The sequence below is a fragment of the Uloborus diversus genome, chromosome 6 (assembly GCF_026930045.1).
Source record: "Uloborus diversus isolate 005 chromosome 6, Udiv.v.3.1, whole genome shotgun sequence".
NCBI classification, from domain to species: domain Eukaryota; kingdom Metazoa; phylum Arthropoda; class Arachnida; order Araneae; family Uloboridae; genus Uloborus; species Uloborus diversus.
In genome coordinates this window covers 88,270,162-88,284,544 of record NC_072736.1, presented here as the reverse complement: position 1 = coordinate 88,284,544, position 14,383 = coordinate 88,270,162, and the positions used below count along the sequence as shown (strand labels likewise).

At 30.2% G+C, this 14,383-nt stretch overlaps 1 protein-coding gene across 1 annotated transcript in view; it reads left to right on the top strand.

The window, feature by feature from the left end:
• Nucleotides 1-244: 244 nt before the first annotated feature.
• Nucleotides 245-14,383, top strand: part of LOC129224537 (WD repeat-containing protein 74-like) — a 32,676-nt gene continuing 18,537 nt past the window's right edge. Inside the window, exons 1-6 of the mRNA XM_054859009.1 lie at nucleotides 245-325; nucleotides 5,161-5,267; nucleotides 7,666-7,787; nucleotides 11,189-11,249; nucleotides 12,086-12,232; nucleotides 13,288-13,386. Of these exons, the coding sequence (XP_054714984.1) occupies nucleotides 271-325; nucleotides 5,161-5,267; nucleotides 7,666-7,787; nucleotides 11,189-11,249; nucleotides 12,086-12,232; nucleotides 13,288-13,386 (591 nt within the window). The 5' untranslated portion in view covers nucleotides 245-270. The remainder of the gene's footprint in view (nucleotides 326-5,160; nucleotides 5,268-7,665; nucleotides 7,788-11,188; nucleotides 11,250-12,085; nucleotides 12,233-13,287; nucleotides 13,387-14,383) is intronic.

Below are 14,383 nucleotides of genomic sequence, written 5' to 3'. Positions count from 1 at the left end.
CTGCCACCGACCCACGAGGAAGAGAACAGTTAAGGTTGCAGCCACCAACCAACGATCAACCCGAACCAAAAAGAATGATAGTTCTCTTTTCTCGTTAAATAATACGCGCATTGTCATTGTTATGTTGCCAAACCGATGTTCGCTAAATTTTAGGGGAGGGGGTTCGTCTTTTTAAACATGGCTTAGCCTCTGTTTTAGCTGGCCCAAGTTTAAGAGTGAACGGCAACACTGTTATATGTCGTCTGTAATCTGTAATTGTAAACAAGAAGAATGGCTGTGCAAAACTGGCACGTGTTTGTTGGTTCTGAAGTTGGACTCTTAAAAGGTTTGTTTAGTTAGTCAAGCTAAAAGGAACAAAATATGAGTTCTTTTTGTTTTTGAATTTTCTTATTTCCGTTGCTTTATTCCTTTCCACATGTTTTTAACCTGCACTGAATTCGTTTACTCAAAGGGACACATGATTTTTGTTTTGTAAAAAGTTATTATTTGTTTTACATCTGTTGGATGTTTCTATATCTTAACAACCTGATTTATAAAGATCCCATAGATCCTAATAAATCAGGGCTTCAAGTTTAGGCAACAGTGCAGCATTGCAAATAACAAAGCCAACAGAATGCTTGGGTTATCAATAGATCTATTTCAAACAAATCTCAGAAGGTTCTTCTGCCTTTATGTAAGAGTTTAGTCAGACCCCATTTGGAGTATGCTGTGCAGTTTTGGTCGCCCTATCTGAGGAAAGATATTTGTGCATTGGAAAGTGTTCAAAGAAGGGTAACTAGACTAGTATGCGGACTTTCAGGTTTAGATTATATGATACCAGACTTAATGGGCTTAATATGTATAGCCTGGAGCAAAGGAGAGTCTGAGGGGATATGATTCGGTTATTTAAATTTATCAAAATGAAAGATGTTAATGGGTTAAATTTTTGCACGGAAAGCAAGACAAGGGGTCATTGTTTTAAGCTATTCAAATCTCTGGCTAACCTGGAAATTAGGAAAAACTACTACTTTTGTAGGGTTGTAGGCACTTGGAACGGTATGAGCAAAGGGGTGTATAGTTTTAAGAGGCCAATGATCTTCATTGGGGACTAATAAAAAAATTGACTAGGACCAACCTAGCTAGGCCAAGAACCTGTTGCTGGTCATCACATTTGTATTTATATTGTGTGTTGAAATAGTTGCTACAAAATATGTAGGTGTTATAAAATATGTAAAAAAATTTTTTTTTATTCAAGCTCATTCCGTCTTTTGCTGAAACCCGTTTCACTGTCATTTTACAAATTAATAACAATCTTATGGCCTCGTTTTGAATAGCAGATTTTACAAAACTTTCTTGTAATTTTTAGTGTTACAAAAGTCATATCAGTAGCAGGGGTCTGGCCAGAGGATGTTTAGGTCCGTTAACGTACTCTTCACAAAAATCCGATCAACCAAAACGGACCTTTCACAAAATCCCAATCAACCAAAACGGACCCTTCACAAAATTCTGATAAACAAGATCGAATCTTTCAAATTGTTTATTGAAAGAGCAAAAATCTGAAAGCAAAATAAAGCATATTTCCGTGTATAAAACCGATAATTTTTGTAACATTTTTTAAAGTCAAATTAGAGGTATCAGCTTATACAAAGTCTGCTAATTTTGCAAAAAAAAAATGGCACTCTTGCAATGCTCCTGCAAGCGATAAATAATTTTCTACTGCCAAATAAATATAATGCTTGTTGTTTGTTTCTTCGAAAGAAATTAACAGCTGAAAATAAGTTTGATTTTAAATAATTTTGTTTGTTTGTTTTATCACAGCTAATTAGCAGCGGTGCTGTAAACTTTTCTAAAAAGGCATTGGTAAGCACGTTTCTCCCCCTACCCACCGCTCATGATTTAATAAACAATAATTATATATATATCAGCGAAATGAACTTAGAACTGCAAAGGGATAGTAAGGGTAGAGAAAAAATATGATCCCTTCAGATAGGGTTACCAACTTCAAAAGTATCACCACTTTTATGGCGTATGGCGTTGAACCTTTATAATGATTTGATTAGAAAATATTCTCATCATTTTACCAGCTTGTCAATATTTGCGTTTTTACGGTGAGGTGTGATATGAGAATCATATTTTGTTCTTTTTCCAAGCTAACTTTGCTTTATTAGGGTACAAATAAATGAAAAGTCTCTATTTTCGTTAGAACTCTCATTTCAAGTTTTAAAAGCAAAATTCCATTTTCCTTTATGAGTCAAAAATTAAAATGTTCAATTAAATGTTAATGGTTTAATTTTTTTTTTTTTTTTTGCTCCAACTGTGTCCACAGATATTAATGATATGTTTATCATAGGACTCTAAAATGCAATTTTAAAATAATTTTATCAAAAATAGTTCTTGTACAAGCTGTTTTTTCTTTTTGAAGCCTTCACTTTGAGAATTGCGATCTCTTTGCATCCACTATGGGAATCCGATTTTTCTAATTTATGATGTTTAGTACGTTTTGTTAAGAGGTAAACAAATAAAATCTTTTTTTATTTTTGTTAAAATCACAGAATTTATAAGTTTTAAACAAAATTCTGTGCTTTTTAAGAGTGTCTTGGGTCAAAAAGTTAAATGCTGAACCCCCTTGTCTGATTTTTTCTTTTTTTTTTTTTACAATTATTTTAAATACTGTACAGAAATATCTCTAGTATAATTTAATTTAGAATAGTAGATAAATATTGATTATTGATACTTGAGAGAGAGATGCCCCCCCCCCCCCCACCAAATACTAGAAAAACACTCTAGAATGATATTCTCGACATAGAAGAGGAAAACACTCAACTTTAAGTTTTAATGATGAAGTTTGTGCCATCCCTAAACTCTAAAATTTCGTTTTAACAATTTTTTTCTCTCGAAATTATTTGAATTTTTACAAAATTAATTCATTTTTCACAAAATTATTTGATTTTTCACAAAAAACGGACCTTGTGAAGAATCCTTGACAGACCAATGAGTAGATAAAAGTCTTGCTTCCATGGCATTTGATAAGGTACAATCATATTCCAGTTTTACGACCAACAACATTTTGCTTTAAAAATTTATACATGATGCTTTTTATAAGCTCATTCTGTTTGCTGAATAAAATGCATAAGAGAACATTCTGATTGTGCTATATCGAGTGGTACTCGTTCTGCATACTAAATCCTGTCATGTGGAATGAAACTTTGAACACTGCTTCATTCTTTGAGTAACTTTCGTAATGCTTTCCTTAATTCAATTTGAATGTCGACTTCCCCCTCGCATATTCAGCTTTCTTTCTGCTTTAGCAGTTAGATTCAATTTCATTGTCATTGATACTAGGGAAGTCTCACTACTTCAAAACATGTTTCAGGGATTGGACCAGTGGGGAATTTACATGTTTGGAGGCCCCTTAATTTATGATCAGAACTGCGTGAATTTACTGTTAATGTGCCATATCATGGCCTCCTAAACCTTTAAAAGGCCACGACCATTTTGAATTCTTTTTGAGGACCCTAAATCTTGTGGGTTTTCACATAGCTTTTCATTTTTTCATGCCGCATTTTTACAGGGATGGGGAAAAGTTTTACTTAAATTGGTTTGAAAATTTTGTACTTAGTCTTGTTTGTTTCTTGATTGCATCTTGTATTTGCAGTGCTTAGATAATATTTTTAAATTATTTGTAGCCAATTTATCCAAAAACAATTGTCAGGACCAGAGGCGGCAACTGGGACTTAAAAGTACGAGGCAAATTTTTTTTGGAAGTTAAAGACTATTTTAGGCTATCTTGAGTGACAACAGTGGGGGAGGGGGGTTTCTGATGCTCTCCTGCTAAAATGTTTTGAAATTGCAATTATAAAACCACTGTTTTAGTATCGTTTTGTCATCGTTTGGAGAACACAGATGAGTTTTCAGGGTTGTACTCTGTAATTTTTTTATAAAATGAAATCTAAATAATAATAGTTTTAAAAAAAAAAAGCTTTATCTGTCGGTAATGCAAGGGTAAGGAAAGTTTTTCCGGGAAAAAATCGAAAACTGATGTCTTAAAGATGCAAATTAAAGCCATCTTTAGCAATCTTAGAGGGACTTAAATTTCGCAAAGTTTAAAACGTATTTATACGTCTTTTAAACATTACTTCACACTACTATTTTATTAACTTAAGAAGGAACGAAAGGGTTCGGAGGTTCTATCAGTATTTTTTTAACTGATGAAATCTTAATTACTCAGTCTTGGAACTTCCTTCAAAAAAAGATCTCCGGATTTTATTTAAAAAAAAGGAATCTTAAAAACGCAGTTTTACTCTATCTAGGGGGATTCTTTACTGATTTCCCCCCCCCCAAACTGGAGTCTTTGTGCAAATTTAGGTCATTTCAGAATTTAAAGGAAGGAGTGAGTGCGTTTGAGGATTTTCCCCCGGAAAGCTTTCAAAATTGTAGCTCTATACATGAAATTTTAAGCAGTATTTGGTGACGTAAATGTTTGTGTAATCTCAACCAGAATGTTTTGAAATTTAAATCTTTAAGTTTAGACAATCTTTGATGATGAAAAAAGTGCGGGGGCAGTCCTCCCCTCCCCCCCCCCCTGAAACGCCACCACTGATCAGGACTGTACCATTATTGAACTACAGCTTCATCAAAAGTTGCAGAGCATTGATTTCAGTCGTTTTCAGAATTGCTTCCCAATCATTAAAATATAAGGAAAACTTTGACTTTTTTTTTCTAAATTTACTGTACACCCTGCAAGAAAATAGTTTGAAGACAAAAAGAAAAAAAAAATCTGCATAATGTGATTCCTCCTTGATCTTCACTTGATCAAAAAGGGTCAACCTCAATTTTCACCAAAAACCAGTATTTTAGAAGTATTTGCAACTACATGTAGGTATTGGTAGAAATGATAAATGCATTCTTTAGTTTTAACTGGAGTTTTTCTAAACTTCTGTAGATAATAGAGTTATATTTTGTGATTTAAATAATTATAAATGATTGTTAAATTTATAGTTGAATGTTTTTTTTTTCAATAAAAAATTATAGTTCTTTTTTTTTTTACTTATAAACATTGAATTTTTACAACTATTTAGTATTGGTTGAGTATATGCAGATGACTCAGTACGACACTATATCATAATCTTTATGTTCTGTTGTATGTATTTCATATAAATGATTTGAAATTGCTGTTTTCAGGTGTTGACATTGAAAAACAAACTTTCTCCAATTTAAATTCAATTGATAGCACAGGCAAAGATGAAGAAATTACTGCAATGTGTTGGCATGACAGCTGTGAAAATAAAGTAAATCTCTTTCAATGTTTATGTATACAGTGAAATCCGGTTACAACAAACTCCAAGAGATCGGAAATTTTTTCATTGTAACAAAATATGCGTTGTAATAGAAATAGAATCGCCTCAAAACTTTATTTTTTAAAAGTGTTAATTTTTGCAAATCTACACTCTAATAAAATTAACTCTGTTACTAACAATTTAAAATATAACTGAACACATTTTTTTTTCTGTAAAACCAAGGAGGAAAATATTGAACACTGACGTTTTATTCATTGGTAGTCTTCAGAGTAAGTGTTATTTTCTTTTTGTATGAGGAATTTATTCCCAGAGGGCATAATAAAAGACTAGAAAATCGCTCATCAAGATGTGACTGGTGAAAATTGCTGTACATTTGAACAAAGCAATTGCCTGTTTAGCGATATTTTGATAGTTGAAATTTTAACTCCGGTGGATGAACTTTAAACTCCAGTAAATAGTGTTAATTGTTGACCACTTTTTTGTTTTTTCATTCCCCTGAAATGAATCTTACCAGTAAAGCAGTTAAGTTACCAGATCCAGTTCTGCCTTGTCACAATAAAGCCTTTCCCTACATTTTAAACATTACCAAAACATATCAAATTATCATACCATGGCTTGAGTTTCATTGTTGATGACGTTGAAAGTGTTACTTGATCATTGGCTGTTATATATATGAGGATTCTAATTTATTAACGTCACATTACTGACCACAAGAAAAAATGAAAACCTGTCCAAAGCTGAAATTAGCTATCTTGGTTGTGTTGTGAATTTCTTTTCATAACTCTACCAACTGGTACATGAGAAAGATTTTATGTAATAGAGTTATTTGCAATTTTTTTTAAGTAAAATATTTTTTAAATGAACATTTTGGAGAAAAATTGTATCAAATACTCATTAATTAAACCAAAATCTATATTTATCAGGGTTCGTTGATTTAAATCATGATTAAAATTATGATTTAAATCAAATGATTTTTAAAATAAAATCATTCGTTTAAATCATTTGATTTTAATCAGGTGTTTTATTTATTAATTATATTAATTTATAAATATATCACATTATTTTTAAGGGGTTATTATTTTTATACATTAATTTTGCATTTTTAGAATGTGTGGCTCTTAATTTAACAACACTGCATTATACAATCTTAACTCCAACTGGCAAAACTACGTCTATGTAGTTTTGTATACTATAAATCTCTCTTTCTGTGTGTGTGTAACAGGCTTTCAGACTCTTTCAATATATTGCTCTTTCTCCATAATTAGTTGTTTAGAACAAAATAAAAAATTGCAGTTTTTCTCATACACCATGACAAATATGTCATAGTCAAGAAAATTAATTGTTCAATATATTATTTTACACTAAAAATGTAAATGATGATGGAAACCTTATCTTATCGCAAAGCGTACTAGTGGTAATACTGTTACCTAGAATTATAGTTGAAGGATTGGTGGTTGTAGTGGGGGGGGGGGGGGGGGGTGGACATTAAATTTAATTTTTTAATTTGAATCATGCATTTGTGTTAAAACTGATCTACTTAAACTATTATTAGAAAATGGTTACTGTGCCATGAATTGAAAATAGCTAAAAAGTTGCTTTTACAACTATGGTATACAATATTTTATGTTAATAAATGTAAAGTAATTAATACCTGGAAATTTTTGAAGATTTAAAAAAAAATCTGATTTAAATCAAAAAATCCGATTTAAATAAAAAAAATTCGATTTAAATTTAAAAAATCTGATTTCTTTGATTTTTTTTAAAAAATTAAATAATTCACAAGGCTTGATGTTTATGAATTACAAATATTTCAGTAAATAGGAATTGATTAGATTATACCCTTTTAGCTTTAGCATACTTTTGGACAGTTTTGGAGGGTAAAAACCACCTGTCCTGTCCTAAACCAGTTTCGGACAGTCCGAAACCCAACCCTGCATTCTGTTGTTCAGCAGTTTTATTTGCTGGAATAGGACTAATTTTTAGTATTTAAGTAAGTTCATGCTAAGTTGCAGATCTTGTGTTGAAAAGGCTTCAAAACTTGTTTTTAATTTTTTTTAACCTCAATAGTTTGATGTATGTGTTCATAATTTTTCCATATTTTGTGACTGATATGTTAAACATTTGCTTAATCATTAGGAAAACTTTTAAATTATTAAAGATAACATTGCTAATTCTTGAGAGTGAGTTACATTTGATTTTAACTGAATTTGATACTAAATCATTTATTGACTTTTTGTGATGTCTTCTTGGGATATATTAAAAGCTATTAAGCCATGTGTATACTTTTCAGGTTCAAATGCAGACATTATTTGTTGCTCAATTTTATGTAAAATGTTTTGAAACCCTGTATAAAAATTTATTGTGACTTATTTCTTACATTATCCTTTAGATATATCTCGGCCACAGAAATCAAAATGTTACAGTATATGACTGCGACAAAAAAGCATTCATTGCAACTTACAACATGCAGATTGGTACTGGGTCTATAAATGGCATTTGCCTACATGAAGGGTAAAAAAAATTTTCATCTACAGTTTGCCTATCTCATTTATGCTAACATTTATCCAAAATAATTCATTCAATGTATAATTTTTAATATTTATATACAATGGAATTCATTTATAATGATTTCTTGATTTAATGAAAAAAATCAGAAATACTTGGTTGGTACAATGTTAGGTCAATGAGAGCAGTTATAGCAAGCAATATTTTCGTGTTTTATAAACTTTCTATTGACCTCCAGTTCAGCTTATCCTTTCTTGGAAACATTCTTTTAATTTTCTAAAGTCAACCAAAAGTTAATGATGAGTCTTTAAGTCCCGGGGCTGTAGAGTCAGACTGATTTTGGATTAAAGGAGTTGTAAGTAAAAAGCTCTGAAATTCCTGGACTCGATCATTTTCCTTCCAGTTCCTCAGCCCTAGTAAAGCCCAAGGACAAGTGATGTCTTTTTTTTTTTAATTTGTGGAATAAGAAGGCATTTAAAATTTGGTATCTTTTAACACAAATGTTATCACTTCTGAAACACCTACTCCTGAAGCTTTTGTAGCTGAAAATGAAGCTGAGGCAGATTAAAAAAAGAATAATGTACGCAACAATAATAGCGATCCATCCGGCATGTTTTAGAGTGGGACTATGAGTGACTCAGCAGTTACAGCAAATAATGTAAGAAAAATTTTGCAAAATTTCCCTTTCAAATGTTATAGCTCATGCTTTATGAAAGCAACAGTTTTATAATTGCTCATTTTAAAGAGAATTACATTCACTTTAGTTTGTAATTTGAATAATTTTCGGAAAATATTGTTTTCCACAAAATTAAAAAAAGAAAAGAAAATCAAAAAATTTTGTGTTGGTGTCTTTAAATTTTTTTTTAAAATGCTGTTTGATTTTTAATGCATTTTTTTATGTCCAAAAATTCTCAGTGGGATCATGAAAGGTTCAGCAGTTACTAAAAAGTTTTAGCAAAAATTGCAGTAATGTGTCCTATTATTTGCTGTAACTGCTGATCCTATCATGGTCCCACTCTGAAATTCTCTATATTCATTAAAGTATCATAAAAATCATGTGTTTTTCCCAAAAATTTCAAAAGACTATCTTTAAAATTTTTGAGCTTAACATTTTAAGGTTAAAATTCTCAACAATTATTCGTCTTTAAAATGAGCTATCATGCAATTCTGTAGCTTTTATAGAGCTTTAGTTATAACATTTTAAAGCTCTGCTGTCAAGTTTTAAAAAATGTTTTTTAACACATTTCAAAATTACTCATCAATTATGAATGATAGATGAAAAAAAATACATATAAGCAAATTTAAGGTATCAAAGAGAATTGGTGTGCAACATTGGTGTGAAGTGGCTCTAAATAGTTTTAAATGTGCTGTAAAAAGGCCCTATTTTTTAAATCTGCTGGAAGAGTATGAACCCTGGTAAATGATGGGATCAATGTATCGATGCACGAAATCTCTTAAAATAATTACATACACATGTTTTGAATTTACAGGGAGCCCTTTTTCAATGTAGAAAGAACTTTGAACTTCCAATCCTTAGCAGTAATCAGTTTTTTTATGGACTAGAGAGATTTGTATCCAGTTTTGATGAATGGCTGTAGGAATTGACTTCCTGCAATCTAACAGCTTAAAAGAGCCTAACCATGTAAAATGAAAAATTTAGATGTCCACATGCACAATCATCATAATCTATCATTTCTATTGCAATGTGACATTTTCCATTTCACAGTGATATCATTTCAGCATTTATTGTATACTCCAAACTTTAAGAACTTTAAAATAATGACTAGATCCAATTATTATGCAATATTCAAAGTCTAAACATGGGTCTTGACATCTAATTAATACAATTATATTAGTATATATTTGATGTATTAAAGACTTAGGAAGCTCCTTTTTCTCCAATTCTACAAAATGGAAAAATCTAGAAGATTTTAACTCTAAAAAGCTATTGGATCCCATAATCTGAAGAACAATTTCAATTAAAATGACATTTTTGATCCATAACTACATTATTAAAAACAATGGGCAAACCTAAAGTAAAGTGTTTGTTAATTCAAGCAGTTTAAATTGAAATACTCATTAGTTTGAAATAAAATATTGATATATAGATAGTTACAGTGCTTCAATAAATCATATAGCAAAGGTCTCTTCATGTCAATACAAAATTTTTAAGAATGTGCAACGAATATGCAGTCAAGCGCAGTTTTAAAAGTCAGCAGTTGTTATGTATATTTGGCAACCAAATGTATGATTTGATGACCATATTTCAAAACCTACGTGCCCTACCTTTGAAGTTCGGTATTTTAAATAGAGTCAAATGGTTTCTTCCCTGACTCATCTCAATCTAGACTCATAGTTTATGCTGAGGGATAGAGGAAGATATTTCTTAAATATATGTTTGCTTTTATAAATGTCTTTGTTAATACAGTGAAACCTGTGTAAGTTGACCACTTGCGGTGCACTACTTTAGCGGTCAACTTACAAAGGTTGATTTATATGACAAGGGCTAATTCCGTGTCTGAAATAAGCGGTCAACTTAGACAGGTGGTCAACTTCACAGGTTTTACTGTAGTTTCATCTTGTGTTACTCTGTATATGTATTATTTCTTTCATATATATATATATATATATATATATATATATATATGTATATATATATATATATAGGCTCTTGGTGTGGTCTTTTCAATATTTTTCACTTTTATTATTATTATATATATATATATATATATATATATCACCTTAATTTTCCATTTAACACCTTGAAGACTTTTCCCAATAGATGCCCAGATGTGAAATCTTATTTCTAACAGTAGTTATTCATAAAACTTAACTCAAGGGTAAAGATAAGAAATAAATCAATACCTTTGTGAAGAGAAGTAAAAAGAAATAACCATAATTTTGTAGCACAAAATTACATATTATTTAAAACCTCACTATTTTGCATTGAAAAAGGGGTTCCTTGAAACCCTGAAATACATGTCTGCAGTGATCTAATTTTGTGCTACAAAACATCGGTTATTTCATTTCCTTTAACAAGTCTGAGGATGTTCAAACTTCTAACAAAGAACAATTCTTTTCCAAACATCTCTTCACATGACCTACATTAAAGTGAAGCAAAAGAAAAAATTAGCACGCAGAATAGTTTACCCTCCCCCCATTCTGGATTTATTTTTTATTTTTTATTATTAAGTTTATTATTTATTTATCATTACTTAAGTTTTTTTAATGTTAATAAAATACTGCCTTAGTTCATGTAATTTAATTCCATTTTCTGTTATATTTTAAAATTTAATACATTGTATTTATACAATGGTTTATTATTTCCATCTAAATTAACTAATTAAAAACATGCTTACTTTCACTAGCAACTTTGGTGCAGCTAAATTTTTATGTCTTTATTGTAGAAATATCATTACAGCTGTTGAATCTGGAATTGTAAAGCTGTGGAAACCAGAGTCAAATGAGGTAAATTAAGCTTGGTTTACATATCACTGCTTTCCATTCATGTATATTCATCCATGTATATTTTTATTACGTATTTTCAAAAAGTGTTTCATTTGTACTCTTAAATACAGTGAAACCTCTGACTAGTGCTTCAGTACAAAATTTGGCACTGACCTAATTGGGTTGTCAAAAGAATCTGCTGCAAATGTCCTAAATACAAAAGATTAATGCCCAATGTTTGTAGAAAAATAAATGTAGAGACTTAGCTACAGCAAAAATAGCAACTGTTTTAAAACTATTCATGTAAAAAAAAATTTTTGAATGTGGGAAACTTATTGCCGTTTTAACTCTTGGTGCAAAAATGTAACAATCAGTTTTATTTCAATAAAGTATCCATTTTGTATGTGCCTTGAATGGTATATTCTAATATATCAGTATTTTTTTAAATCAGAGTTAAGATATAAAGGGTTAAAATTTAAGTTTTGTTTTGAATTTTTCCTGTAACTTTTTTATCCCCTCCCCCTTTTTTTTGCTCACCCTCTTACCACAATTATTTGTAAAATTTGAACCCTATGGGGCCCCCAACAGTTACAGTTCATGACGATTGGTAGGTGTGGTAAATTCATTCAGCATATTTTCTTGTTTTAAGCAAAAGTAATTTTAGTAATTAAAAAAATAACTGATGAATTTGTTAAAATTAGCTGGCTGAATGTTTAATACATGTTCTCTGCTGTAGCTGGTTGAATAATTTTTGTAAGATTGTTACCTCTCATTGTTTTAGGGAATAATTCCTTTTTATACCATATTATTAGAATTTTGCATTTCAATGTATGTAACAAAGAGTATTATTTTTACAGATTGTAGAAATCAATACTGGAGGAAACCTCAGCAAAATGACAGTTAATCCTAACAAATCGTTCCATCTTGCTACTGGAGGAGAAGAGAATGATTTAAAAGTATGGGATGTGCAGAATCCCAAGGCTCCTATTTTCACAGCTAAAAATGTAGGCCTTTGTTTATTACAAAATTTTATTGTGGTAAGAAGAGTTAGGGCTTGTTTGGGTTTTTCTAACTTCATTTCTTGTCTCAACAAAAAAATTAAATGTGCATTTTTATTTGACTATACCTATGAAATCTTATTACATTATATCTTCTCTTTTCTGATAAATATTTTAAAAAACTTGTTTTGTGGAGTGATGCTTTTTTGGTGTATTTCTAACATTTATTATAAGTTAAGTTTTTTTTTCCTGTTTTATTTCCTGTAAAATAAATTGGCACTGTTTCTCAAAAATATGTTGAAAATTATATATGCAGATTCGTTTTTGATTTGTTTGCAGTACACTGGAAGAAAAAAAGAAATTAAATAATAAAACATTTCATCTTAATCTTTTTCATGTGAAGCATTTGTTATAAATATTTCTTTTGGTTTTACAGTGAAGCATCGTTTATACATTTCTCTTTTATACATTTTTATCAATTTGATCCCTGCAGAGTTTAATACACATTAACCTATACCTATTATAAGTTGTTTCATTTGTACGCTTTTTTCATACAGTCCCTTCAAAAATGTATAAACATTGCTTCACTGTATTTTCTTGTAATAAAAGTTTGCTTTGAAAATGAAATTAAAAAATTTAATTTTATGCAATTTAATTTTAAAAAGTTTTGTTTTAAAGTATTTTTAGCATGCAATTTGCTATTTTTTCTCTTGTTTTCTGATGTCAAATTAAGAATTTTAATTTCATGAAATTTAATTCTTAAATGTTTTGTCTTAAAATATTGTTAGCATGCAATTTACTATTTTTTCTTCTGTTTTCTGATGTAAAGTCTGACTGTTTTTTCCTTGTTTCTCAGAGTAACATCTACTTTTTATGTTTCTTTGAAAAACAACAAATGTGATTTTGCATTTTCTCATCCATGTCTTTTATGTTCAAGTAATAATAATAATTACAATAAATAATAATTGAATGATGACTAGAATAATCTGCTATTTGCCTATTTTATTCTTGCTGTTATTTTAAAAATTGTATAAGGCCTTGAATCATTTTTCAATTTTTAGGTTAGAAATGATTTCTTAGACTTAAGGGTGCCTGTTTGGATTACTGATGTTAAGTTTAAACCTGATGATAAGATTATCACTTGTACCAGGCATCATCAGGTAAGTTTCATGTAAATAGTTTAAGGGGTCTTCTTTAGAATCTTAAATTTAACAAAATAGAGATTTGCATTGGGAATTATGATCAATTGATTTCATGTTATTTTGCCACGCTCTACTTCCCTTAACCCATTGTTTTGAAATTCATAATGGTTCTTAACATTTTTATTTTGGATTGATATATGTATGTATACAGTATAGGACTTTAAAAAAAAAAAAAAAAAAAAATTCTTGCATTACCTTTTAAAAGTAATCAAGTGTGTAAATAATGTTTTTAACAAACATGTTTTATGCAAAGCTGTTATGATGATTTACATTTGTAGGATTAATCTCTGTCAAATTTTTATTAAAATTAACAAATGATTTACTTTTAATTATTTGGGAAAAAAGTGAAAAAATGCTACATTAAAAAAAAAAGGATAAATGCTCAAAGTCTGTAATTAACACAAATTTTATGTAACTTCAGTCATACTACATAAGATTGAGGGCATAGCCATGAGGGGGTTTTTGAATTTCAAACAATCCTTGAAATTTGTCAAATTCTTCTTTTATGGGCTTACTTATCTATACTATTTAAACCTGTGCTTGTTTGTGTGTATGTGTGTTTCTGAAACCCTATCTCCTATGGACTGTCAATGTCTATTAGGTCAATACTAGTACCGTTGGATACAGGACATCCAGGGGAAGCCATTCCTCCCTGTCTCACCCCTCTAAATCTTATGGGGGCCAGATATCCAGGGGTAAAAATCATTAAAATCATTAATTCTCACCTGCCACATCGAGCAGAGTGTGGAACCCCCTAGTAGATAAAATATTGTTCATTTCTCCTTTTTTCTGCATTGCAATTACATGATTGCTAGAGGCGTACCAAGTAGCACTTTGGCCCAATACTGAGTTAACGAGTGCCGAGTACCAATTAGATTTTAAGAAGAACCACCGACAAACACGTCATGAATTTTGAATTCATTGGAATAGTAATATATATCTCCATATCTATATA